Source organism: Anser cygnoides, unplaced genomic scaffold (genome assembly GCF_040182565.1).
Source record: "Anser cygnoides isolate HZ-2024a breed goose unplaced genomic scaffold, Taihu_goose_T2T_genome scaffold_43_1, whole genome shotgun sequence".
Classification (NCBI taxonomy): domain Eukaryota; kingdom Metazoa; phylum Chordata; class Aves; order Anseriformes; family Anatidae; genus Anser; species Anser cygnoides.
Genome location: NW_027103067.1, coordinates 161,617 through 185,855, shown reverse-complemented (window position 1 = coordinate 185,855; position 24,239 = coordinate 161,617). Strand labels below are relative to the sequence as shown.

General features: G+C 49.2%; 1 protein-coding gene across 2 annotated transcripts; it reads right to left on the bottom strand.

Moving 5' to 3' along the window:
- Positions 1 to 893: 893 nt before the first annotated feature.
- On the bottom strand, positions 894 to 22,159 carry LOC136789244 (olfactory receptor 14C36-like). Of its 2 annotated transcripts, none has more exons than XM_066989239.1 (2): positions 21,816 to 22,159; positions 894 to 5,408 (listed from the first exon to the last, which is right to left on the bottom strand). In XM_066989239.1, exon 2 carries the CDS (start codon positions 2,076 to 2,078, stop codon positions 1,014 to 1,016), a length of 1,065 nt encoding a protein of 354 aa, XP_066845340.1. In that variant the 5' UTR covers positions 2,079 to 5,408; positions 21,816 to 22,159; the 3' UTR covers positions 894 to 1,013. The 2 variants fall into 2 exon arrangements, with proteins under 2 accessions (XP_066845340.1, XP_066845341.1); XM_066989240.1 differs by lacking the exon at positions 21,816 to 22,159 and adding an exon at positions 8,581 to 9,042.
- Between the last annotated feature and the right edge of the window lie 2,080 nt (positions 22,160 to 24,239).

The following is a 24,239-nucleotide window of genomic DNA, read 5'->3' as shown; positions in this document are numbered from 1 at the left end:
CTCCTCACAGCCTCCCCTGGTGTTGCGGAGCCCTTGTCGGCCTGTGAGCTGCTTGGGTTCACCTTTGGGCCACTCCATCAGATGGTCACACGCTCTATGAGGATCCCCTCTCTGCCCACACAGACTCACACATCACCCCCGGACTTCTGGCAGCTCCGGGTCCCTGCCCGGGTTGGCATCTGCCATGAAATGATTTTCTGCTGGTATCTTTATCTCTGCAAAGTCCCTGGTTCCTTAGGCATATTAAATACGCAGGTAAAAGGGAAACAAAATAAAAAATAATCATGAAATAAAAAATTGTATTGTAGACATGAAAGATTAGGAAGAAGTTGGATGAGTAATATTGTTTAATTGCAATTAATAGTCATGGGTATAACAACATCGGTATAACAACAACAACAAAGCAAAAGTAAAAGAAAGAAAGGAAAGGGAAAAAAAGAACAACAGTTGTAGTCCTAGGCTGTAGAAAGCGAGGAGACTAAGAGCCTTGAGCTAGCAAAAGCAAAGGAGGTAAGGGCTGAAAACCAGGAAACGAGGAAAAGAGCTGAAGAAAGATTCCAGACTGACCCAGAGTAACCTTTTGCTCACTGAAGGTCATTAATACATTAAAAAAGCACACCCATCAAAACAGAAATGTTTGGAAATGTGGGATTTGGTATCCCCCCCACTGATCCTCTCTGACGTGAGTGCTCAATGGAGATCAGTTAGGTGAGCTGAAACAAGCAATCGGAAGTAGCCAGAGAAAGAGTTTCACAAATCAGCTCTGCATAAAAAACGGTGCTTCGAGTCGGAGGTGTGCTTGCTTTCTGAAAGACTGCCAAGCACCTGATTCTGCAGAATTAACTAATAATTAATGAATTAAGACACCTTTGTGTGGATTACGACTCTGTAGGCTTACTGGCCAGGCACACCGGCCACCAACCTATGGATAACACAGTTAATGCTGGGCTGTGCCTGACCTCCTGGGCATCATAAGGGGACGAGGGGCACCTTAGTGATCCTGAAATATTGGATCACAAAGGGTACTCGAATATTTTCTGGAGGGCTTCCTTGAGCTTCTTGTTCCTCATGCTGTAGATGAGGGGGTTCACAGCTGGAGGCAGCACTACGTACAGCACAGTCAGAAACAGATCCAGGGCTGGGGAGGAGATGGAGGGGGGCTTCAGGTAGGCAAACATTGAGGTGGCCACAAACAGGGAGACCACGGCCAGGTGAGGGAGGCACGTGGAGAAGGCTTTGTGCCGGCCCTGCTCGGAGGGCATCCTCAGCACGGCCCTGAGGATCTGCACGTAGGACAGCACGATGAAAACAAAACACCCAAAGGCTAAACAGCCACTAAGGGCAATGAGCCCAACTTCCCTGTGATAGCCTGAATCTGAGCAGGAGAGCTTGAGGAGCTGGGGGATTTCACAGAAGAACTGGTCCAGGACATTGCCTTGGCAGAGGGGCAGTGAAAATGTGCTGGCCGTGTGCAGGACAGCATAGAGAAAGCCACTGCCCCAGGCAGCTGCTGCCATCTGGGCACAAGCTCTGCTGCTCAGGAGGCTCCCGTAGTGCAGGGGCTTGCAGATGGCAATGTAGCGGTCGTAGGCCATGATGGTGAGGAGGGAATACTCTACTGCGATGAAAAAGGGAAACAGTAAGATCTGAGCAGCACATCCTGCGTAGGAGATGGCCCTGGTGTCCCAGAGGGAGTTGGCCATGGCTTTGGGGAGAGTGGTGGAGATGCAGCCCAGGTCAAGGAGGGCGAGGTTGAGGAGGAAGAAGTACATGGGGGTGTGGAGGCGGTGGTCGCAGGCTACGGCTGTGATGATGAGGCCGTTGCCCAGGAGGGCAGCCAGGTAGATGCCCAGGAAGAGCCCGAAGTGCAGGAGCTGCAGCTCCCGCGTGTCTGCGAATGCCAGCAGGAGGAACTCGGTGATGGAGCTGCTGTTGGGCATTTGGTTTCTCTGCGAATGGGCGAGCTGTCCAAGGAGGAAACGATAACGACAAGTTAAGGAGAGACTTCTCTGATGAAAACCCGTGCCGTTTTTTTGGAAATCCCACCGTGGAGATGAAAGAGGAACAAGCCATCCCATTCACCAGCCCTGCAGACATAGTGCTTTTCTATTTGAGAAGTGGACTTTTGCCCTGAATTCTCATCAGGACACCTCCAGGGCAAGTCGGTGTCAGAACGGAAGCTGATCCACACCCAGCAGCCCACCCCAGGGAGCAAAAGCACACACCAGAGCTGGCAAACCAAGGATGGATACTGCAGTGCTCCCAATAATTCTGCCAGGAGAAGGGTGTGCAGTGAAGCCCTTTCCTCGCCCAGCTATGCTCACCACCTCGCAGTGACACTGAAGGACGGAGGCTTTTAGCCTCGTGGCTGTGTGCCACGCTGCAGGAGACAGGCACCTCTCCTCTCGCGGAGGTCCAACCACAGAGGAGACGGCTCCTGACCTGGGGTCTTCTGGGCAGCAGGGGAGAGCGGGGCTTGCTCCAGGGAGGAAATGTGCCCTGCAGGGGATGGCAGAGAGGTGCCCAAGCCCCACTCACGCTGCGTTTCTGGGAGCAGCTCCCTCTCCCTCCCTGCCCGTGTCTCTGCTACCTGGAGCTGGCCCTGCCGGGACCTGTTGCTCCGTCCCTGTGTCTGCTCCCTGCACAGGTTCACAGAGCTCACCGCAAACACTTTGTGCTCCTCTCTGCCCTGCAGACACATCCTGGAAGCAGAGGCACTGCCCAGGGGCATCTCTGTCTGTTCACATCCTTTTCCTCCACAGCAGAGAAACCATGAGCACCCTCCTGACAGATCTCCTATGATGCGGGATACGCCAGCTTTAAACTGTCCCACCAGGATATTCATCCACATGATCCTGCAGACCGAGACTTGCCATGTCAAGGGTTGTGTAGATTTCTCCTCCAGCCAGCTGTCAGCCTCCCTCCATGCCCCAGTGATGCTGACCGCTGTTTTCATGCCTTTCTCCTCTTGGTGTGTGCAGGAAAATCCTCCTTGCAGTGCAGCAAGAGGTCGGCCGTGCCCGCTGCTGTGCGGGTTTCTCCTACAATGAGCTCTAAGTTGGATTCCACATTCAGAAAGCTTTCAATTGCTTTCTGTCTCACATCTCCTCACCACGTGCAGGCAGTGCCCCCAGCCCTGCTGTGCCTTGCAGAGGAGCTGCTCCTGGGCAGAGCTGTCTGTCTGCAGACACGGCCTCCCTTCCTTTGCCCCTCTGGGCTCCCTCGAGATGTCCACAGGGCTCCTGGGGAACCTCCTTGGAAACAAGACAAAGTAATCGCACGTGTTCCCTCCCTCAGCTGGGGAAAGAGACTGCTTTCCAACAGTGTTAGGGCTTACATCACTCAAATAGTTTCATTGAAGAGTCATCTTTCCTTGCCCCGTCCTGCACAGGGCATCCAGAAAGTGACAGGAGAGACCACCTCGACCTCTGCCAAGGGAAGGCATTCAGCTCCATCAGCTGAGGCATCTCATCCTAGGTTTGCAGTCCTGAGGCTGGAAGGGGACTCAGCTCCCTCCTCTGCACCCCACAGACCCACAGGAGGTGGGATTCCTTCTGGCTGAGTTCAGGTGTGCACAAAAGAGGCACTCGTGTGAGCTCCTTGTCTCAGCTCCCTGAGATGCAAACACCCGCTGACATTCGGGGTTCCAGACGTGGTCCCAGGTGTGTGCAGGTACCTGGGGGACAGGGCAGCATCTGAGGCCATCAGTTTTAAGTATCGAGCAGATTTCTTTTGGACAACCTACAAATGGTAGGCGACGTCCATTCACTTTTAGGACAAGTGAACCTGTCCATTTTGTTGTGATTTTGTGTAGCCCAGGCCGGTTTTCAGCTGACCATACGGAGTCATTCCCAACAGGGAGATACAAGCTTCCCCTGGTTCCCCATCAGCTGCATTTGCTAGATAACCTCTGACTGCAGTGACGGTGCTCTCATAAACATCCCCACGCTGCCTGATCCAGCTCAGGGCAGTTACTCCTTCAACTGGACAAATACAGGCCGTATGAGATGCAGGATGTGAGATGCCAGTGCTCTCACACAGAGCTCCGTGTGGCTCGCCGGGACAGCACCGGTCCCATCCACAAAATCCTTCTCCACTCACGTGTGGCAGAACCCAGCCAACCTTTTTCACCTCTGCTGCTCCCAGTTCCATTTAGATCGGAAATGCAGATGTGCAGTGTGCCCTTAAACAAAATGTCCTGGGAACACAGTGTCTCCATTCAAAGAGTGGGGAGGAAATGCATTTTTGGTAATGGCTAGATGAATTTATATTTCCATACAAGGGAAGTGCCAAAGACTCATCATATTGCTGGCCCGTGCCCTTGGCCTAGGAAACCAGTCACGGGAATGTATAGACAACCCTCAAACTTTTGAAAATGAAGACCTCTTACATACTTCTTACATCAAGGACAATTTATCTATTTATTTATTTTTTTATGATTCAGGTTTTGCCTAAAATCCTTATTCAGGCGTTGATTCTGTTGCCCACCCAGAGGTGGCTACTGCTGCCAGGATCCCGAGGAGCAGCCGAAACCCAATGTGTGACATGGAAATGTGACCCAGGACATTCAGGAGTCCTTCTGGAGCAGGAGCTGGTGGGCAGGCAGAGGGTGGCAAGGCATCTCAGTGGAAACAACTGTTTTTTCTGCATTGACTAGAGAAGGAAATCGGGGCAATTGCACCCAAGGCGTCCAATGCTAGAGGAGATCCCTCTCATGCCTGCCTTCACCTACAGCGGTGCTGCATGTCATTTCCCCTGCAGGGAATGAAAAAGGAGAGGGTCTAAATGTTTGAGACTCTGCCTGAAGATACTCCTGATAGGCAGATATGTTGAGATTAATGCTGATTTGGCTGATCAAAATAGAGCATATTATTCACTTGGCTGCTTTGCTTCCCTGTATGATTCGCAGAAGTTCCCGACTTCCGTGGGTGTGCAAAGAGTGGGTATGGGCAGAGTCCAGGGCATGGAGTGCCTGTGCTTGACCCAAAAATGTGTTTTCTGTTCTGTTTCTGCTCCATGACTATCCACGGTGGAAACTGGATTTCAGTGGAGGTAACGTGGAAACAGAGAGCTGCGGAATGTCTTTTGTGCTTTAGTCAGCTATCTCTCTCTTGCGTTTTGTCTGCTGGCAGTTGAGCCCTTCTGCACCTGCATGCAACTCCTTCTTGTAAAGCAGGTGGGAATCAGTGCCAGCAGGCTGAAACAAGCAGCTACCGAGTGCAGTGGAGGAAGCTCAGAGTTTCACAAGGTTGATGCCTTTCCCAGGTGACTGATGAGGGCTTGAGGGTAGGGAAGAACACTGCCCACAGAATGTCTGCCAGAAAAGGTCTTGCTGTCTCAACATATTCAGACTCCGTCAGAAGACACTCAGGATCAAGATACATTGGAGGCTGCTGATATCACGTAATCTGTAGAAAGAAAAGCAAAGAAAACTGGGGAAAAAAGAAGGAAGAAGAAATCTTCTCTTACCATTATGAATACAGAACTCTTTTCACTTTGACTGTTCTCCTAAAGCCTCTTTAGCTAACCTTCTAGGAGCTGAAGACTTAAGGAAAATGATGCACTGAGACTTACTTTGTTTGGAAGTTTGCATGACAATGAGCCCTCAGGTGTTCCTGACCTGCAGCTACTGAAAGCTTGAGCAAGCCTCTGAAGAAGTAACAGTCAGGAGCCAACCTCCCAGTTTCTGAGGGTGTTTGCAGGCCCCCCTGGAAGAGGCCATGGAGAGATCAGCCAGACGAGGTGGCTGTCCCTGCCGGCTTTCTGCCAGACTTCAGGAACTACCCCGATCCCTCCGTATTGAGTTATTTGGTTTGTTCTCCAGCACTCATGGACAATGTTCCTCCCATGAGCAGTTACAGGCTGAAATTGCCCAAGAAACCCCTGACTGATCCCCATGCACTGCTGGCTGTTCTCCTCCAGAGCCCTGCCTGCAGGCACAGAGGCCTGAGAGAAGATGGAGGCAAAGAAACCATGACAAACCTCATCAATGTCTGCTCCTTCTATTGCTAAGTCCATCAGCACACCTAGATTATTCTTTATTTTTCTTTTACCTTTAGAGTTGGAATTGGAGTTGGAGTTAGAGTTAGAGTTAGAGTTAGAGAGGGTTAGGGTTAGAGTTAGAGAGGGTTAGGGTTAGAGTTAGAGAGGGTTAGGGTTAGAGTTAGTTAGGGTTAGGGTTAGGGTTAGGGTTAGAGTTAGGGTTAGAGTTAGAGTTAGAGTTAGAGTTAGAGTTAAAGTTAGAGTTAGAGTTAGAGTTAGAGTTAGAGTTAGAGTTAGAGAGGGTTAGGGTTAGGGTTAGAGTTAGGGTTAGGGTTAGGGCTAGGGTTAGGGTTAGGGTTAGGGTTAGGGTTAGGGTTAGAGTTAGAGTTAGGGTTAGGGTTAGGGTTAGGGTTAGGGTTAGGGTTAGGATTAGAGTTAGAGTTAGAGTTAGAGTTAGAGTTAGAGTTAGAGTTAGAGTTAGAGTTAGAGTTAGAGTTAGAGTTAGAGTTAGAGTTAGAGTTAGAGTTAGTTAGAGTTAGAGTTAGAGTTAGAGTTAGAGTTAGAGTTAGAGTTAGAGTTAGAGTTAGAGTTAGAGTTAGAGTTAGAGTTAGTTAGGAAAAAAGAAGAGCAGGAGAGAGAAAGAAGAAAGTGGAATCCTAGGAGAGGCAGTCAATGGCTGGGAAACGGACTCAGTGAATGTCCTTGGCAGGGCTCTGAAACAGGCAAACATTTGGTTCTGGTAAGTCCCAGATATGTGACAACATCTGATGATGTTTTTTGAACATCATTTTGAACATTTTCATCTCATCTGTGGATGATGCCCAGCTGGGTCTAGAGCTACAAAATCAGCTTTTGTGTCTTGATTCGGTTGCCTGCACAAAAATGGCCAGTGCTACCAGGATGCCCTGATTTAGCTGTAGCACCCGGGGGGACAAGTGACACAGCACCTAGGGGAGACCTTCTGGAGCATAAGCTGGTAGGCATGGACCAAGTCTGGGCCCTTCAAGGGCTGTGCAGGGTCTTCCTACACCATCTCACATCCTTTTGATGCCACTGTGAGGTCCCTTCTGACCCAGAAACTGACTGGGTCCCTGCCAGGAGACAGATCCTCAGAAGTGGAAATCTTCAGAGTGCTGCCCCTGACAGGAGGACACATGTGGAGGTCAAGAGGGGCCTGGAGAAGGGAAATGTGAGAACATGGGAGAGAAGGGGTTCTTTGCCAACGGAGAGCAAAGATTTTTTGGAGATATAAAAGGCATTTGGGTCACCTTGTTACTGCTGCAGCACTGACTGGGAAAGCGTTCGTGGTAGGGACTAACCCTGTGTCAAGTTTGCCCTAAGCCTGGCCCTAAATGTCACCACTCGGCCTGACAGGAGCCTAATACTCTAATCCCCAGCACTTCCACCCTTACCTGGAAGCCAAGATGCAGACCCTTAGAGCCTTACCTTTGCTTTTACCCTCTTGCTCACCCTAATCCCTAGCCCTTATCCCTAGCATGGAAATTTCTAGGAGCCTGGCTGGGATCTGTGCATTTAGGCTCCGTTTGCCAGTGTTCCTGACAGTCCAGCAGCAGGTGTGTGGCTGGCATGGTGGCTGTGGGATCTCCTTTGCCTGAGCACCTGGTAAGCACATAGAGGAAAAAGGCTTGTGGACGGGCTGTCATATCCCTTGCACGTGAGTACAGGACTGCAGAGCTGGGGCACACGGCTTGGCCGCATCTGTCCAACGAGCTCCAAGGCCAGTACCAGACCCAGAGCTTGGAAGATGATGGTGAGGCAACTTCTGCCTGCTCTCATGATACACCACAGGAAGCCTGATGAGTCGGGACGCCCGCTCGAGGGGTGAGATTTCCCTGATGGGGAAGCTTTGCTTGGCAGTAGAAAACAGTAGGAAGAAGATAAAGAGTCACAAGGTGCAGCTCTGAAGGTTGGGAGTGGGAATGAGGAAGAAAGAAATGTCCCTCAAAGGATGTTTGGAAGTCGGGGGTCAGACCATGGCTGTGTCTTTGAAGGAACAGTCAGTGAGAGTCCAAAGATATTTCCGAAGGTACGGAAATAAAGAAAAAAGTCAGGGATCTCCTGGAAAGAGTCCAGCGGAGGGCCACAAAGATGATACGGGGCCTGGAGCATCTTCCCTATGAAGAAAGGCTAAGAGACCTGGTTCTGTTCAGCCTGGAGAAAAGAAGACTGAGAGGGGATCTCATCGATGTGTATAAATGCCTGAGGCGTGGGAGACAGAGGGATTTGGCCAACCTCTTTTCAGTGGTTTGTGGGGACAGGAGAAGAGGTAATGGCCACAAGATGGAGCACAGAAAGTTCCGCACCAACAAGAGAAAGAACTTCTTCACGGTGAGGGTGACGGAGCACTGGGACAGGCTGCCCAGGGAGGTTGTGGAGTCTCCTGCTCTGGAGATATTCAAGGCCCATCTGGACGCCTACCTGGGCAGCCTGCTCTAAGAAACCTGCTTTGGCAGGGGGGTTGGACCCGATGATCTTTCGAGGTCCCTTCCAACCCCTACAATTCTGTGATTCTGTGATTCTGTGAAATGCCCTGGTGAGAGCAGGGTGGGGAAGGGAGATGGATATGCCCTTGCCTACCTGCAGGCATTGCCTCCAGCTAAGCTGCTCTAACAAATCCATGGGGAAGCTTTGTCTTTTAATGGCCTTCAGTGAGGCCAATTTAATGCTCCGAGGAACTTTGGCGGTTGCTTCAAACTTTAGCTCCTCGAGAGATTTCTTCAGTTTTCTCTCAGTGTCTGAGGTAGCAGAGCACCAAATGCCCCACAGGGTCATTAAAATGCAGAAAGGCCTAACACGCCACGTCTGTTCCGACAATTTTCTTCAAGCCTTTAAATCTTGTACACCTAATTAGTGAGGCTCCGGGAGTGTAGGTGAAGAGGAAAACTTCAGCGAGCACTCGATGGATAGGTATTTTTCGTTGCTCTCCAGTGTAGGCAAATAGCGACAGCAGCATTCCCTAGGTGGTGTTTCTCCTAAGGAGGTCTGGGCAGGTTGGCAATGCGGTGTCTTGGGGCCGGACACTGGATGGAGAACCTTGCTCCTCACCCTCCCAGGACAGCCATTTCTCTCCTTGGCCACCTGGGGCTTGCATCACTCTTCCTTACACCAGGCTTCTCCACTGAAATCAGCAGCCACATTTCATTGCTCCTTTGCTCCAGATCCCACCTGCTTTCCTCAGAGAACTGGCTGCACACAGGCACAGAAGGGTTTTTCCTATTTTAAAACCAACAACAGAAAAACACAAGGCAATTTACCAGATAATAAAACACTCCTCAGCTTTATGGCTCCATTGAGGTTCACCTACCCAAAAAGGATTACTCTTCAGGGAGTGTTGTGTACTGATAGGTAGGGAATTATACATATTACTATTAGTTAATGTAATATCAAACAAATTTAAAAGGTGAGGAGCTGGATAAGGACAAACAGACAGACTGCTGAAAAGTGGTGGAGTCACCGTCCCTGGGGGCGTTTAAGGCAGTGTTGGACGTGGTGCTCAAGGACAGGGTTTAGTGGGTGACACTGGTGGTAGGGCGATGGTTGGACCAGATGATCTTGGAGGTCTTTTCCAACCTTTATGATTCTGTGATTCTACAAGTGGCTGAGACAAACCCCATCAGCTTACAGGAAGTTAGAGAAAGTTCTATTTGTTGTGCTATAGTGGCAGAAGACAAAGATTTTGGATCATGCCTGAGAATATTCAAGGTGATGGAGTGCACTTCATTTGTGAGCTAAGACGAAGCACTCTGAGCAGAGCGAAGGACACGGTGCTGTAGCCCAACAGGAAGATGGTGAAAGACCTGTCTTTCTGGAGCTGTGAGCGGTGCAGACCATGCCAGAGACAAAGGCCCTGGACAGCAGCAATGTGTGGAAGGCCCATGGGCATGGCTGCAGAATGCATGCTCCTCTCCTTGACCTCTGAGCCCTGCTCTGGCCTTGGCTGGGCTCTGGGCAGGAGGAGAGGCCCCTCTGCCAGTAGTGCTACAGTGCACAGAAAGGGGGCTGTGGGTACAAAAGACAGTTCAAGGCAGATCCCTTTGGATCATTCACCGTCCCCAGGGGCACTGGGCACCCGCACGGGAAGGCTCGGGCCAGGCCCGTTCCCCAGCGCATCGCCCCATGCCCTCCTCCCCTCGGCCCGTGGGGAGAGAGCCCCAGCAGAGCAGCAGGGCCTTGGAGGGGCCATTTCTTCAGCCTCAGCTTCGGGGAAGAGCCCAGCCACAAGGCGTCTGCACCACTTATGCTCATGTGGGATCTTGCTCTCGGAGTATATGGATTTGGAACCACAGGGTGGTGCTTCCACGCTATTTCATTAATTTTTCTTTGATTCTGTACCAGTCGGTAAGAACTGTCAGCCTTTCTTACTGGCAGAATAGGAGTGTTAAAGAGAGACATGCATGGTTCCAGTAAACCATCCTTAATCAATTCTCTTATTACTGATTTAAGACCATTTCATCTCTCAGTTGAAATAGGGTATACCGTCTGCTTTATTGCCTCATATCCTTCCTGCATAGCTATCTTTAGTGGAGTAATATTAATTCCTCCTCTATTTCCCTCCTTTACCCACACTATGGGGTCTATTTCTTTCTCATCATCTTCTGTCAATAACTTCACTGATACCGAAATTCCCGTCTTACAACTTACTATTTGTATATCCAGTTTCATCATCAAATCCCTCCCCAACAAATTAGTCCCTGCCTCAGTAATTGCCCAGTGATTGTTTTATCCCACGGGCTCGTTTTGGTATCCCCAAAAAGTGGCACTGTTATCCCCATCTCTTCTATCCCCGTCGCCCTTAGGGTTTTATCAGTTAATTTAAGCCCTGATACTTTATGGGCCAGTGATGATCTAACTGCCCCAGTATCTACTAATAATACAACTTCTCCTTCATTAGGTCATCAAGGGCTCTAGGTGGGACCAGCTTTCTGAGAACCCCTGACTCCTCTGTTCTGAAATTATAACAGCAAGCAATCTCTTCTTTTTCCAGTCTGGACACTGTGACCAGCCTGACCACACTTGAAGCATCGTCTTTGTCCCTGTCATGATTTAGGCTGCAACACAGGTAGCTTTCTCTGCTTGTCATTGTGCTGGTTTTACTCAGGTGGGCATATTTAACCTGTCTTAAATATGCTCTTACAGAGGCACAAACAACATCGCTTATCGTCTCAGCTCTGGCAAGCGGCAAGGCTGTTATCTAACATGGGGCAGCTTCTGGATTCTTCTTGCAGAAGCCACCCCTATGGCCCCCTGCTACCAAAACCTTGCCACGTAAACCCACCACAGTCATTCTTTCATCTCTCTTCCTCTCCCTTCTGCTCTGGGTCTGACTTCTCCTCCTGAGAATTTCTCCCTTCTTCTCCAATCCTCTGCTTCATTACCTGTTGCAGTGTGGATATCATTAGTTTTGCTCTCTGTCTTTCCTTCTTCTCTCCCCTCCTGACATACGCCTTTTGGGCCTCCTGCAGGAGGGTCTCTAGTGGCTGTTCACTCCATCCTTCCATCTTCTGGAGCTTTTTTTGTATGTCCGGCCAGGCTTTAGTCACAAAGTGTACTTTCAGAAGCCCTTGGGCTAGAGGGTCCTCAGAATTCATCCCTGAGTATTTCCTCATTCTATCCCTCAGTCTTTGCAGAAAGTTATTAGGGGATTCATCCTCTTGTTGTTGTATTTCAAATGCTTTAGTAAGATTCTGGGACTTTGGTACAGCTTCCTTAATCCCCATTATTATTATGCCCCTTAAGTCTCTCATAGGAGTTCTGTGCTGCAGGTTGTTATTATTCTGATTGGGGTTATCAAGTGGATATTTCTGCTCTACTGGAATCGCTTCTGATCCGGGGGTGGGGGAGGTAGCTCTTTCCCATTCTCGCATAGCTGCCCTCCTAATCAGTCCCTGCTCTTCTCCAGTAAATACCATACTCAGGATTGACATCATCTCCCCCCAGGAATATCAATTGGGCTGTAGAAACTGATCTAATTGTTCTGCTAGTCCAATGGGATCCTCAATTAAAGGTTTAATTTCCTTCTTAAAACTCTTAACCTCTCCGCTGGTGAGGGGGGAGTTCACATAACCTATTTGCCCTGGTCCAGTCAGGACCTCTATAAGAGGATACATAGAAGTGCCAGCACTATTAGTATCAGGAAAGGGAAATTTTTCAATGTCATTTTTACATTGTTCTAATTCTCGTCAGAGCTTAGAGTGCACTTTCTTTTTAGTGACAGAATCACAGAATCACAGAATCGTCTAGGTTGGAAGAGATCTCCAAGATCGGCCCCCTTCCACCCGCCTCCCCCCCCCAGGGCAGCTGCTGCTGCTGTCAGTACAATATTAGGATTATAGGGAGGGAGTAAATTATCCAAGGGTTCTCACTGACCAGTCCTTTCTTCTAACTCCTCTTTCCCCTGATCCTGACCCTTTTTCAGTAAAAGCTGATTCACCTCCTGCACCCAGCAAGCAGCATAATTTGATTCCTCCTCCAAAAAAGGAACCTTATCATTTACATACAAATATGAGTCTGATAAACACAGTCTTCATCAGACCCGTATTTTGGCCAAAATACTGAAGTTCCTTTTATTGGCTTTTTAGGCCAGGCAATTACACAATATCTAACCATTGTTTTTTATCTTTTTCCCTGGTTTTTGGGTTGTTTTTCCAATTCCTTATCATTCTTCCCAAAGGACTATCTTTAGACACAATTCCGGAGTCTCCATCCCCATTCTGCTCTTCCTTGGAGCCCTTATGCCCCATCTCTTCCTGACGTGCTGCTGTGGACTTTACTGTTCATGGGGGTACCACATACCTGTACCTAGGATAAGCAGAGAGGTGTACTGCTGAACAGCGTACTGCTGAACACTTTACCATACCCGGGGTACCATACAACTAAAGGCTCCTAATTCCCTGAGACTCTCTTTCGCCCTTTTCTCTTTTGCTTTGTCTGTCTCCAGCCGCGCCCCTCACAGGACTATGGAACCGCGGATCAGGACTCCACACTCACTTCGCACTAAAAGTGCATCTCATTCACACCCCACAAAAGAGCCACCCAGACTTCCCCCTCCCTCCTCCCCCCCCCCCCCCCCCCCCCCAAGGCAATACATTAAAGCTTGTCTTACCTTGGTCAGTGCACGGAATTACCGGGTCTATTTCAATAACAGTGCCTGTGCCTACTGTTCTCCCTTCTCCCTAGTGCTCCATAGAGCCTTTCTATACCATATATGTACAATTTTATTTGATCAATCCTCTAATTTCTCCTTTTCCCCTCTTTTCTCATGGTTAGAGAGCCTGTGATTTTTGTTTTTACTGTTCTCACACTGCTCGTCCTGTTTTTCTCAGTCTTCCTCCTTATTTTGGAACAGTGAAGCCTTCTACTGTCCACTTACCTACTTAGCATTTCCCTTTGTTATAACTACACAACTATCTTTGAATACACAAGGTTAGTTTCCTACTGCAAAAACACATTCTATTTCAAAAACAAGTTCTACTGCAAAAGCACATTCTATTTCAAAAACATGTCCTGCTGCAAAAAACATTCTACTTCAAAAACATGTTCTACTGCAACAACACAACTTGGTTTCTCAAACTTTGCGGCCCAGGACACAGGAGGTTTTTGCAGAGGCGAAGCTGGGCCATCTGTTTGTGATAAAGGCACCAATCACTGTTGATATGTAAGTATTATGTTAAAGAATTGACAAGATCCCAGCCATAGGATTGATATTGTTAGTGATATTCAGCTTAATTGTTTGTTATGTATATATGGTGTTAAAGTATTGACTGTGCGTTGTTAAGAAGTCTTAATGTGTAGTTGTGGCTATAGCCAGTATAATCATGATGGTATTACACAGAATCACATAATCACAGAATTTTAGGGATTGGAAAGGACCTTGAAAGATCATCTAGTCCAATCCCCTGCCAGAGCAGGAACACCTAGATCATGTCACACAGGAACGTGTCCAGGAGGGTTTTGAATGTCTCCAGAGAAGGAGACTCCACAGTACCCCTGGGCAGCTGTACTGAGCGTGGCTGGGATGTTAACTTTCCCTGCAGCAGCCCATACAGTGCTGTGCTCTGCATGTGTAGGTAGAAGAGCGTTGGTATCACACCAGTGTTGTGTTTGCTGCTGAGCAATACTGGCACTGCATCAGGACTCCCTCTAATCCCCCAAGAGCCAGCAGGCTGGGGATGGGCAAGAGGTGAGGAAGGAACATCACCAGGGCAGCTGACCTAAGCCAACCAAGGGGATATTCCATGCCATATGATGTCACACTCAGCAATAAAAGGTGGAAAATGAAAGAAGAGGGGAGGGGCGGGCTCTCGTTGTGAAAACAACTGTCCTCATCAAGGATGTGGTCAAGCATCGCTGGTTTGTGGGAAGTCAGCCTTTGCTTTTTTTTTTTTTTCTCCTTTTCCCCTTTCCCTTTTTTCCCTTTAGTTAAATTATTTAATTAATAATATTTTTTCCCTAATAATTATCTTTTCCTTTAATTAAATTATCCTTGTCTCAACCCGTGAGTTATTTCTTTCCTTTTCTTCTTCCCCTTCTCTTCTAAGGAGGAGGAATGAGGGAGTGGTTATGGTGGAGTTCAGCTGCCTACCAAGGTAAAACCACCACAACTGTGAGGGCCACAGAGCACTGGAACAGGTTGCCCAGAGAGGTTGTGGAGTCTCCTTCTGTGGAGATATTCAAAATCCACCTGGATGCAATCCTGCCCAATGCTCTAGGTGATCCTGCTTGGCAGGGGGTTGGACTAGATGATCTTCAGAGGTCCCTTCCAACCTCAACCATTCTGTGACTAAATCATTGAATCATTTAAGTTTGAAAAGACCTCTAAGATCATCAAGTCTAACCATTAACATAGCACTGTCAAGTCCACCACTAAACCATGTCCCTAGCACCAGTCAGAAGCGACTGACTCCCACCTCACTACAACCTCCTTTAAGGTAATTGGAGAGTGCAATAAGGTCTCCCCTGAGCCTCCTTTTCTCCACTCTTCCCCCAGCCTGCAGAGTTGCATGGGGATGTTGTGCCCCAAATGCAGGACCCAGCACTTAGCCGTCTTGAACCTCATACACTTGGTCTCAGCCCATTGGTCTAGTCTATCGAGACCCCCCTGTAGAGCCCTTCCTACCCTCAAGCTGATCAACACTTGTGCCCAACTTGGTGTTGTTTTAGCGCTTACTGGGGCTGCACTCGATGCCCTCGTCCAGATCATCGATAAAGATATTGAAGAGAACTGGGCCCAGTACTGAGCCCTGGGGGGCACCACTAGTGACCGGCCTCCAACTGGATTTAAATTCATTCACCATAACTCTTTGCGCCAAGCTAACCAGCCAGTTCTTTACCTAGTGAAGCATATACCCATCCAAGCCCTGAGTAGCCAGAATCTTCAGCAGAATGCTGTCAGAAATAGTGTCAAAAGCTTTACTGAAGTCTCCACACAAGTGTCCACGGGGAAAGAAAAAGAAGGTGAAAAGAGGAGGTGAGGAGCATAATTTGATTATGTTGGAAGATTTAGACTCAGAATGATGGAGACCAGGGAATGAAATTCCAGTCTCTAAACCCTGGTTCCTGTTAAGACTGGGGGAGACACAACTGATTTCCTTTTAGACACAACCCATGCCTTTAGTGGCACAACCCATTCAGTAGTGACAACTGTAAAGGACCTTTGCTTGAGGCAAAAATCCCGATTGTTTGTGCTGGAGGGCAACAGGCCCTAAGACCACTCCTGCAGCCAATGGACTGTAAAAGCGGGGGAAGAATGCTAGTACACCAGTTTCTATGTATGCCTGAGTGACCTCTCCCTTTGCTGGGAAGAGACTTATAGCCTAGGTAGACCACATCCACAGTGTTTTCTTCATCCACTAAGCGTGTCACCTTGTTGTAGAAAAGATCAGGTTCGTCAAGCAGGACCTGCCTTTGATAAACCCATGCTGACTGGGCCTGATCACCTGGTTGCCCTGTACGTGCTGCTTGATAAAACTCAATGTTCTGCTTCATGAGCTTCCCTGGCACTGAGGTCGGACTGACAGGCCTGTGGTTTCACGGATCCTCCTTCTGGCCTTTCTTGTATGTGGGCATCATGTTTGCTAGCCACCAGTCAACTGGGACCCCCCCCCCCCCCCCCATTAGCCAGGACTGCTGATAAATGAGGGGAAGCAGCTGGTGAACACTTCCACCAGCTCCTTTATTACCCTTGGGCTTTGGCCCAGGTACAGGTACAGCTGCGCATGCATGGGGTAGCTGGGCGGCCATGTCCAAACTGACCATGAGGAGAGCTGGGGGTGCCTGGCCTTTGCTTCAAGGGTGGCACGGGAAAGGGGGACCCAAAGCCCAGCCCCTAAGTATAAGCACTAAGTAAAATCTGTAGCTGTTTCACTTACAGCACTCTCTTGTACTGCAAATACTGAGGATTCCTCAGTCCCTTGGGGCAGTGACACCAAGCAAACAACCAAATAAACCCATCCAAACTAACAAAGACAGACAAACAACTGGAAAAGTGAAAATAAATGGGTGTCTCTTGTTCTGTATCAGATAATTATCTTTTTTCTAATGTGTGCTTTATTTCATCATTATCCTCCCAAGGTAACATCAAATGCATTCCTACTAGACAAGGGTGAGTTTAAAAGATTGTACGTAACCTATCTTTATCATGTCGTGTCATCCTAACAAGCTAGTTTTCACAATCAGACACTGTTGTAACTCAACACCTTTAACATTTTTGTTTCCAACTTGGATTTAAAGTGGGATTAAGGGAGAACGTAATACTTCTGCATAGAGGACCTCACCTTCTATCAGCAAATAAGTGAGAGGGACTAAATCTCACTTTACCAACAAGCGAGAATGGAGCGGATGATACACAGAGGTGGGACAATGCAAATTTATGTCAGAATCAGTGTGCCTGCACTTTAGTTCACCTGGTGAACAGCAACCCTCCTAGTGATGCACAGTCGTACGAGTGGTCTAGTTCTGTGGAGAGACACTGCTCTTGGTCTCACCGCTTGGTTGCCTCAACTAATCCCCTCCTTTGCCTGCGTCAGCCATTTGGTGAGATAAAGAATGGGGCACAATAGGGTGGCAAAGGATGGTGGCACCGAGGGATTGAAAATTAAATGAAGATCAGTGAGGTTAGACTAACAAAAGTAAATGCATGATATTGTCTCCTCTGCATTCTTGCCTGGCTAGGCCCAGCATCTGACATGACAGGAGCCCAGTGCACTATCAGGATTCTGAGACAATATCCTAATGCAACTGGATGGACAAAGCTGTGCTTTTCCCCAGCAACAACACAAAACCCACGGTAGTGGCATTTCTCCAAACGCGAGTCCTAAGAAAACCTCAGTGGGAAGAATCTTTAGCATGTAGATATGCACACGTGTTACACACAAGTTGAGTATGGGAATGGAGAAACTGACACACACAAATGAATACTGAATGTGATCTACTAGGGTAGTGTCCTGGTTTCAGCTAGGATAGTGTTAATTTTCCTCCTAGTAGCTGGTATGGTGCTGTGTTTGGGATTTAGGATGAGAATAATGTTGATATCACACTGATGTTTTAATTGTTGCAGAGCAGTGTTTACACCAGGCCAAGGACTTTTCAGCTTCTCGCTCTGTCCTGCCAGCGGGCAGGCTGGGGGTGCAGCGGGAGCTGGGAGGGGACAGACCCAGGACAGCTGACCCAAACTGGCCAAAGGGGGATTCCATGCCATCTGATGTCATGCTGAACAATTATATGGGGGGGCTGGCTGGGCTGGGGGGACCGGGTGCTCGGGGATAGGCTGGGCATCGGTCAGTGGGTGGCGAGCGATTGCATTGTGCTTCACTTGTTTTGCACACATGATTATTAGTAGTACTATTATCATTATTATTATTGTTTTCCTTTCTTTCCTGTCCTAATAAACTGTCTCTATCTCAACCCACAGGTTTTCATTGTTTTTCTGATTCTCTTCCCCTATCCCAGAGAGGGAGGGGGGAGGGTGAGTGAACGGCTGTGTGGTACTTAGCTGCCAGCTAGGTTAAACCACGACATATTAAAAGAGATGGTTCCAGAAATACAGAGGTGACGGCCCGATTAGTCTCATGACCAGTAATTTTATCATATCAGAAGGCAGTGTTACACGGCAGAGCAATATGATAACCCTAAACCAGCCCCCAGAAATGATAAACAGCACAACATCTGAAAACAAACACAGCAAACCCAACATCAAAAAAAAATGTGATCAGCAACTATTAAACTGATCTAATGCTTATAACTTCTTTTAACATGCTCTGGTCAGATCTGCAAAGGGTTACAAAGGAGATCAGGGCTACGATTAGGGCTATGAAGATGATTAGAGGACTGAAGCACCTGTCATACTAGGACAGACCGGAAGAACTTTGTCTGTTTAGCCTGGAAAAGAGAAGACTGAGGGGAAACCTCATTAATGTATATAAATATCTGAGGGGAGGGTATTGAGAGGATGGAACCCAACTCTTTTCAGTTGTGCCCAGCGACAGGGTGAGAGGCAGTGGGCACAAACTAAAACCCAGGAGGTTCCAGCTCAATATGAGGGGGCACTTTACTGTGAGGGCAGCAGAGCACTGGAACAGGTTGCCTAGAGAGGCTGTGGAGTCTCCTTCTCTGGAGATATTCAAAAGTCACCTGGATGCCATCTTGCACAACGTGCTCTAGGTGATCCTGCTTGGCAGGGGGTTGGACTAGATGACCATCAGAGGTCCCTTCCAACCTCAATCATTCTGTGATTCTGTGATCTGTCTTTATCTCTACCCGTCAGGCCCCACATTGTGTGCCAAAAAGGACTTTTGTGGCAGGCAGCTAAGCACCACACAGCTGTTTGCTCATCCTCCCCCCCAACCCAGTGGAATGGAGGAGAGAATTGGGAAAAGAAAAAAAAAAAGTAAAAGCTGGTGGCTTGATATAAAGACAGTTTAGTAGGACAAAAAAGGAAGGGGGAATGATGGTGATGATGATGATAAGAATAATAGGATGTGCAAAGCAAGTGACGAACAAGTTAATTGTTACTCCACACACTCTGACTGATGCCCATCCCACCCCCAAGCAGTGGTCACCCATCTCCCGCCAAGCCGTTCGGGTAATTCCGGCACCGTGTGGGTAATTCGGGAACTACTCAGCTCTATCCCTGAACTCAAGACGCACACCGTGTTCTCCAGATGCACGTGGAACCCCATGTCTCCCTACTCTGAGACTGTTTTGCCTGTCACGATAATTGTTGAGCAATCTCCCTGTCCTTATCTCAACCCTTGTGCCCTTTGTGTCCTATTTGCTCCCCCTTTCCTTTTGAGGAGGGGGAGTGAGAGAGTGGCCGTGGTGGAGCTTGGCTGCCCACCTGAGTAAAACCACCAAAGGTTGTTCCAAAGGCAGTGTAGTAGCACAAAAAAGGAAGGGAGAATAATAATAAGGATGATGATAAGAATAATAGAATGTAAAAAGCAAATGATGCACGATGCAATTGCTCACTACCTGCTGACCAGTGCCCAGTCCATGCCCGAGCAGAGGTCGTTGCCCCTGCTCCCTCCTCCCCCCCAGCCAGACATCCTATATATATTGTTCAGCATGATGCCATATGGTATGGATATCCCTTTGGCCAGTTCGGGTCAGCTGTCCTGGTTCTGTCCCCTCCCAGCTTCTTGTGCACTCACAGCCCCTCACTGGCAGGGTGGTATGAGAAGCTGAAAAATCCTTGGCTTAGTATAAGCACTGCACTGCAACAACTTAAACATCAGCGTGTTGTCAGCATTATTCTCATCCTAAATCCAAAGTACAGCAGCATAGAAGGTACTAGTAGGAAAAGTAACTCCCAGGTCCCTTTCCTCTTCACAGTCTTCTAGCCGCTCTGCCCCAAGCCAATAGTGCTGCATGGGGTTGTTGTGGCCAAAGTGCAGGACCTGGCACTTGGCCTTGTTAAATCTCATCCCATTCACCTCAGCTCAGCAGTCCAGCCTATCCAGATCCCAATGAAGGGCCACCCTACCCTCAGGCAGATCAACACTACCTCTCAACTTGGTGTCGTCTGCAAACTTACTGAGGGTACACTCGATTCCCTCAACTTGATCATTAATAAAGATATTAAATAAGATAGGCCCCAGTACCGACCCCTGGGGGACACCACTTGTAATGAGACGCCTGCCGGACTTAACTCCTTTAACCACAACCTGCTGGGCATGGCCCTCCAGCCAGTTCTTTACCCAGAGAAGATTATACCTGTCCAGGACATGGGCAGCCGGTTTCCCCAGGAGAATACTGTGGGAGGCCGCGTCAAAGGCTTTGCTGAAGTCTAAGTAGACTAAATCAACAGCCTTTCCCTCATCTACCAGTCTGGTCACACGATCATAGAAGGAGATGAGGTCGGACAAGCATGACCTGCCTTTTGTGAACCTGTGCTGGCTGGGCCTGACCCCCTGGATGCCATGCAAGTGCCGTGCGATCTCACCCAAGATGATTTGCTCCATAACTTTCCCCGGAACCGAGGTCAGGCCGACTGGCCTGTAGTTCCCTTGGTCCTCCTTACGGCCCTTCTTGTAGATGGGAGTCACATCAGCAAGCCTCCAGTCCTCTGGGACCTCCCCAGATAACAATGAACACTGGTAGATGGTGGAAAGTGGCTTGGCGATTATCTCCGCCAGCTCCCTCAGCACCCTAGGGTGGAGCTCGTCTGGTCCCATGGACTTGTGACGTTCCAGATGGAGGAGCAGGTCTCTCACTGTCTCTTCCTGGATCACAGGGGGTGATTTTCTACCTGAAACACAGGGGACGTCCAGGTCAGGGCGTAAAGTACCCTGAGGATAACTGATCTGACTATTAAAGACAGATGTAAAGAAGGCGTTGAGGACCTCAGCCTTATCCTTATCCTCAGTGATCACATTTCCTGCTGCATCAAGTAAAGGATGGGAATTTTCCTTGGTTCTTCTCTTGCTGTTAATATAATTGTAAAAGGATTTCTTGTTCTCTTTTACTGCAGTGGCCAATCTGAGTTCGAGCTGGACTTTTGCCTTTCTAACTTCCTCTCTGAATATCTTAGCAAGTTCCTTGTAGTTGCCCCAAGTAGCCTGTCCCTTCTTCCAGTGGACATAGACTCTTTTTCTCCCAGAGGCTCAACAAATGTTCACGGTTCATCCACACCGGTCTTCTGCTCTGGCTCACCTTACAGGACTCAGGAACAGCCTGCTCCTGTGCCCTTAAGTTCTCCTTCTTGAGGAGCATCCAGGCTTTCTGGACCCCTTTGCCCTTCAGGAGTGACTCCCAAGGGACCCCTGCAACAAGTGTCCCGAACAGGTCAAAGTCTGCCCTCCGGAAGATCAAGACATCAGTTTTGCTCGTTACCCTTCTGACATCACCAAGGATAGAAAACCCTACAATTTCGTGGTCACTCTGCCCAAGACAGTCCCCAGCTTTCACATCTCCCACCAGTCCTTCTCTGTTTATGAAGAGCAGGTCTAGTGGGGCACGTCCCCTGGTAGGCTCTCATACCAGCCGTGTCAGGAAGCTATCTTCCACACATTCTAGAAACCTCCTGGACTGGTTACTCTATGCAGTATTATACTTCCAGCATACATCAGGGAAGTTGAAGTCTCCCATGAGAATGAGTGCTGGTGATCGTGTAACTTTTGCAAGCTGTTCATAGAAAGCCTCATCCATCTCTTCATCCTGATGAGGCGGTCTATAACAGACCCCCACCAAGATGTCACCCCTACAGGCCTTCCCCTTGATCCTTATCCATAGACACTCAACTTTATCATTCCCAACCGCAAGCTCTTCAACATCAAAACACTCTTTAATATAAAGAGCCGCACCACCACCCTTCCTACCTTGTCTGTCCCTTCTGAAGAGCTTGTAGCCATCCATCACAGTACTCCAGTCATGGGACTGATCCCACCATGTTTCAGTTATTGCAACTAGGTCGCAGTTTGCCTGTTGCACAATTGCTTCTAGCTTCTCCTGTTTGTTGCCCGTGTGTCCTGGTTCCAGTTAGGACAGAGTTAAGTAGCTCATAGTAGCTGGTAGGGTGCTATGTTTTGGATTAGGATGAGAAGAGCGCTGATAACATGCTGATGTTTTAATTGTTGCAGAGCAGTGTTTACACCAGGCCAAGGACTTTTCGGCTTCTTGCTCTGTCCTGCCAGTGGGCAGGCTGGGGGTGCAGCGGGAGCTGGGAGGGGACAGACCCAGGACAGCTGACCCAAACTGGCCAAAGGGGGATTCCATACCATCTGACGTCATGCTAAACAATATATAGGGGTGGCTGGCCGGGGTGGGGGGCCGGCTGCTCGGGAATAGGCTGGGCATCGGTCAGCGGGTGGTGAGCAATTGCATTGTGCATCACTTGTTTTCTTACACATTATTATTGTTAATACTATTACCATTATCACTATTATTATTATTGTTATTATTATTTTCCTGTCTTAATAAACTGTCTTTATCTCAACTCACAGGCTTCACTTTCCCGTTTCTCTCCCCCATCCCAGAGAGGGAGGGGGGAGGGTGAGCGAACGGCTGTGTGGTGTTTAGCTGCCAGCCAGGTTAAACCACAACAGTCTTTTTGGCGCCCAACGTGGGGCCCGAAGGGTTGAGATATCGACAAATCTGACCAGAGTGTGTTAAACTAAAATTGGTATAAGTATTGGACCTGCTTAATAGTTGCTAGTCACGATGTTGATTGCCTTAATCTCCAGTCTGCTGTACCTGTATTCCAAATTGAGTTTTATGGTGCGTTACTTTCTGTATGTGCTCCCTGTTGCACTGTTTATCCTTTCCGGGCCCTGGTTTAAGATTGTTATGGTACTGTGCGGTGTAGCAATGGCTTATGAAATGATGAAATATCTGGTCACGACTTTAACCTGGTATTTGTACTCAGCACTGACGTCGACTCTATACTTTGGAACCCATATCTCGGAAACTATTAGCAATTACACCTATTGCCTGTTTTCGTTAGGGAGCCAATCTGTGAAGGGGACAGGGGAAGACATGTTTCCCTACCTGTTCACTCTCCCTTTCTCCTTCACCACCACCTTCTTATCCCCCGAGTTAGTTACGGTGGTTCTCCGAGATGTTGAATATCCTTGGGATACTCAGACCAGCCTGCTCTTGTTGTTATGTCTCCTGAATGCGCTTCAGATTTTGTGGAGGGTTAAACAACTACTTAGGAATCTCGTCCGGAGATCTGTCTTGAGGCGGGATAGTTGCGAGTGGCAGGGAGTGTGGGAGGATATGGGCAGGTTTCTAGAGCAGTGGTCACCTCCAGTGTTTTGGACATTCACCCCTGAACAACTGCAAAATCCTAAAAAGCTGGCAGAATGCTTGAAAAAAAGGTGTCATGACTCTGGCAGTTCCAAAGTGACGCAAATCACTGTAGCGTGCTGGGGTCTGGCTTGTGCCTATCGAGCTGCAATTGATGCTACTAGCAACCTAGCTCCAGCTCCTGCAGCCGCTCCAGCTGCAGCTCCTGCAGCCGCTCCAGCTCCAGCTCCTGCAGCCGCTCCAGCTCCTGCAGCCGCTCCAGCTCCAGCTCCTGCAGCCGCTCCAGCTCCTGCAGCCGCTCCAGCTCCTGCAGCCGCTCCAGTTCCAGCTCCTGCAGCTACTCCAGCTCCAGCTCCTGCAGCCGCTCCAGCTCCTGCAGCCGTTCCGGCTCCTGCAGCCGCTCCAGCTCCAGCCCCTGCAGCCACTCCAGCTCCAGCTCCTGCAGCCGCTCCAGCTCCTGCAGCCGTTCCAGTTCCAGCTCCTGCAGCCGCTCCAGCTCCAGCTCCTGCAGCCGCTCCAGCTCCTGCAGCCGCTCCAGCTCCTGCAGCCGCTCCAGTTCCAGCTTCTGCAGCTACTCCAGCTCCAGCTCCTGCAGCCGCTCCAGTTCCAGCTCCTGCAGCCGCTCCAGCTCCTGCAGCCGTTCCGGCTCCTGCAGCCGCTCCAGCTCCAGCCCCTGCAGCCACTCCAGCTCCAGCCCCTGCAGCCACTCCAGCTCCAGCTCCTGCAGCCGCTCCAGCTCCTGCAGCCGCTCCAGCCCCTGCAGCCACTCCAGCTCCAGCTCCTGCAGCCGTTCCGGCTCCTGCAGCCGTTCTGGCTCCAGCTCCTGCAGCCGCTCCAGCTCCAGCCCCTGCAGCCGCTCCAGCTCCTGCAGCTGCCCCAGCTCGTGCAGCTGCTCCCACTCCTGTGGCTGGGTCAGAGAAACGAGCTGTAGCAGTGCAAGTTGACCCCGCAGAGGGTATTCCAACCCCTGTGGCAGACCCTGCGTCTGGGTCAGA

Excerpts from the sequence above, each read along its gene's own strand:
- LOC136789244 (XM_066989239.1), bottom strand. The coding sequence starts at position 2,078 with ATGGGATGGCTTGTTCCTCTTTCATCTCCACGGTGGGATTTCCAAAAA.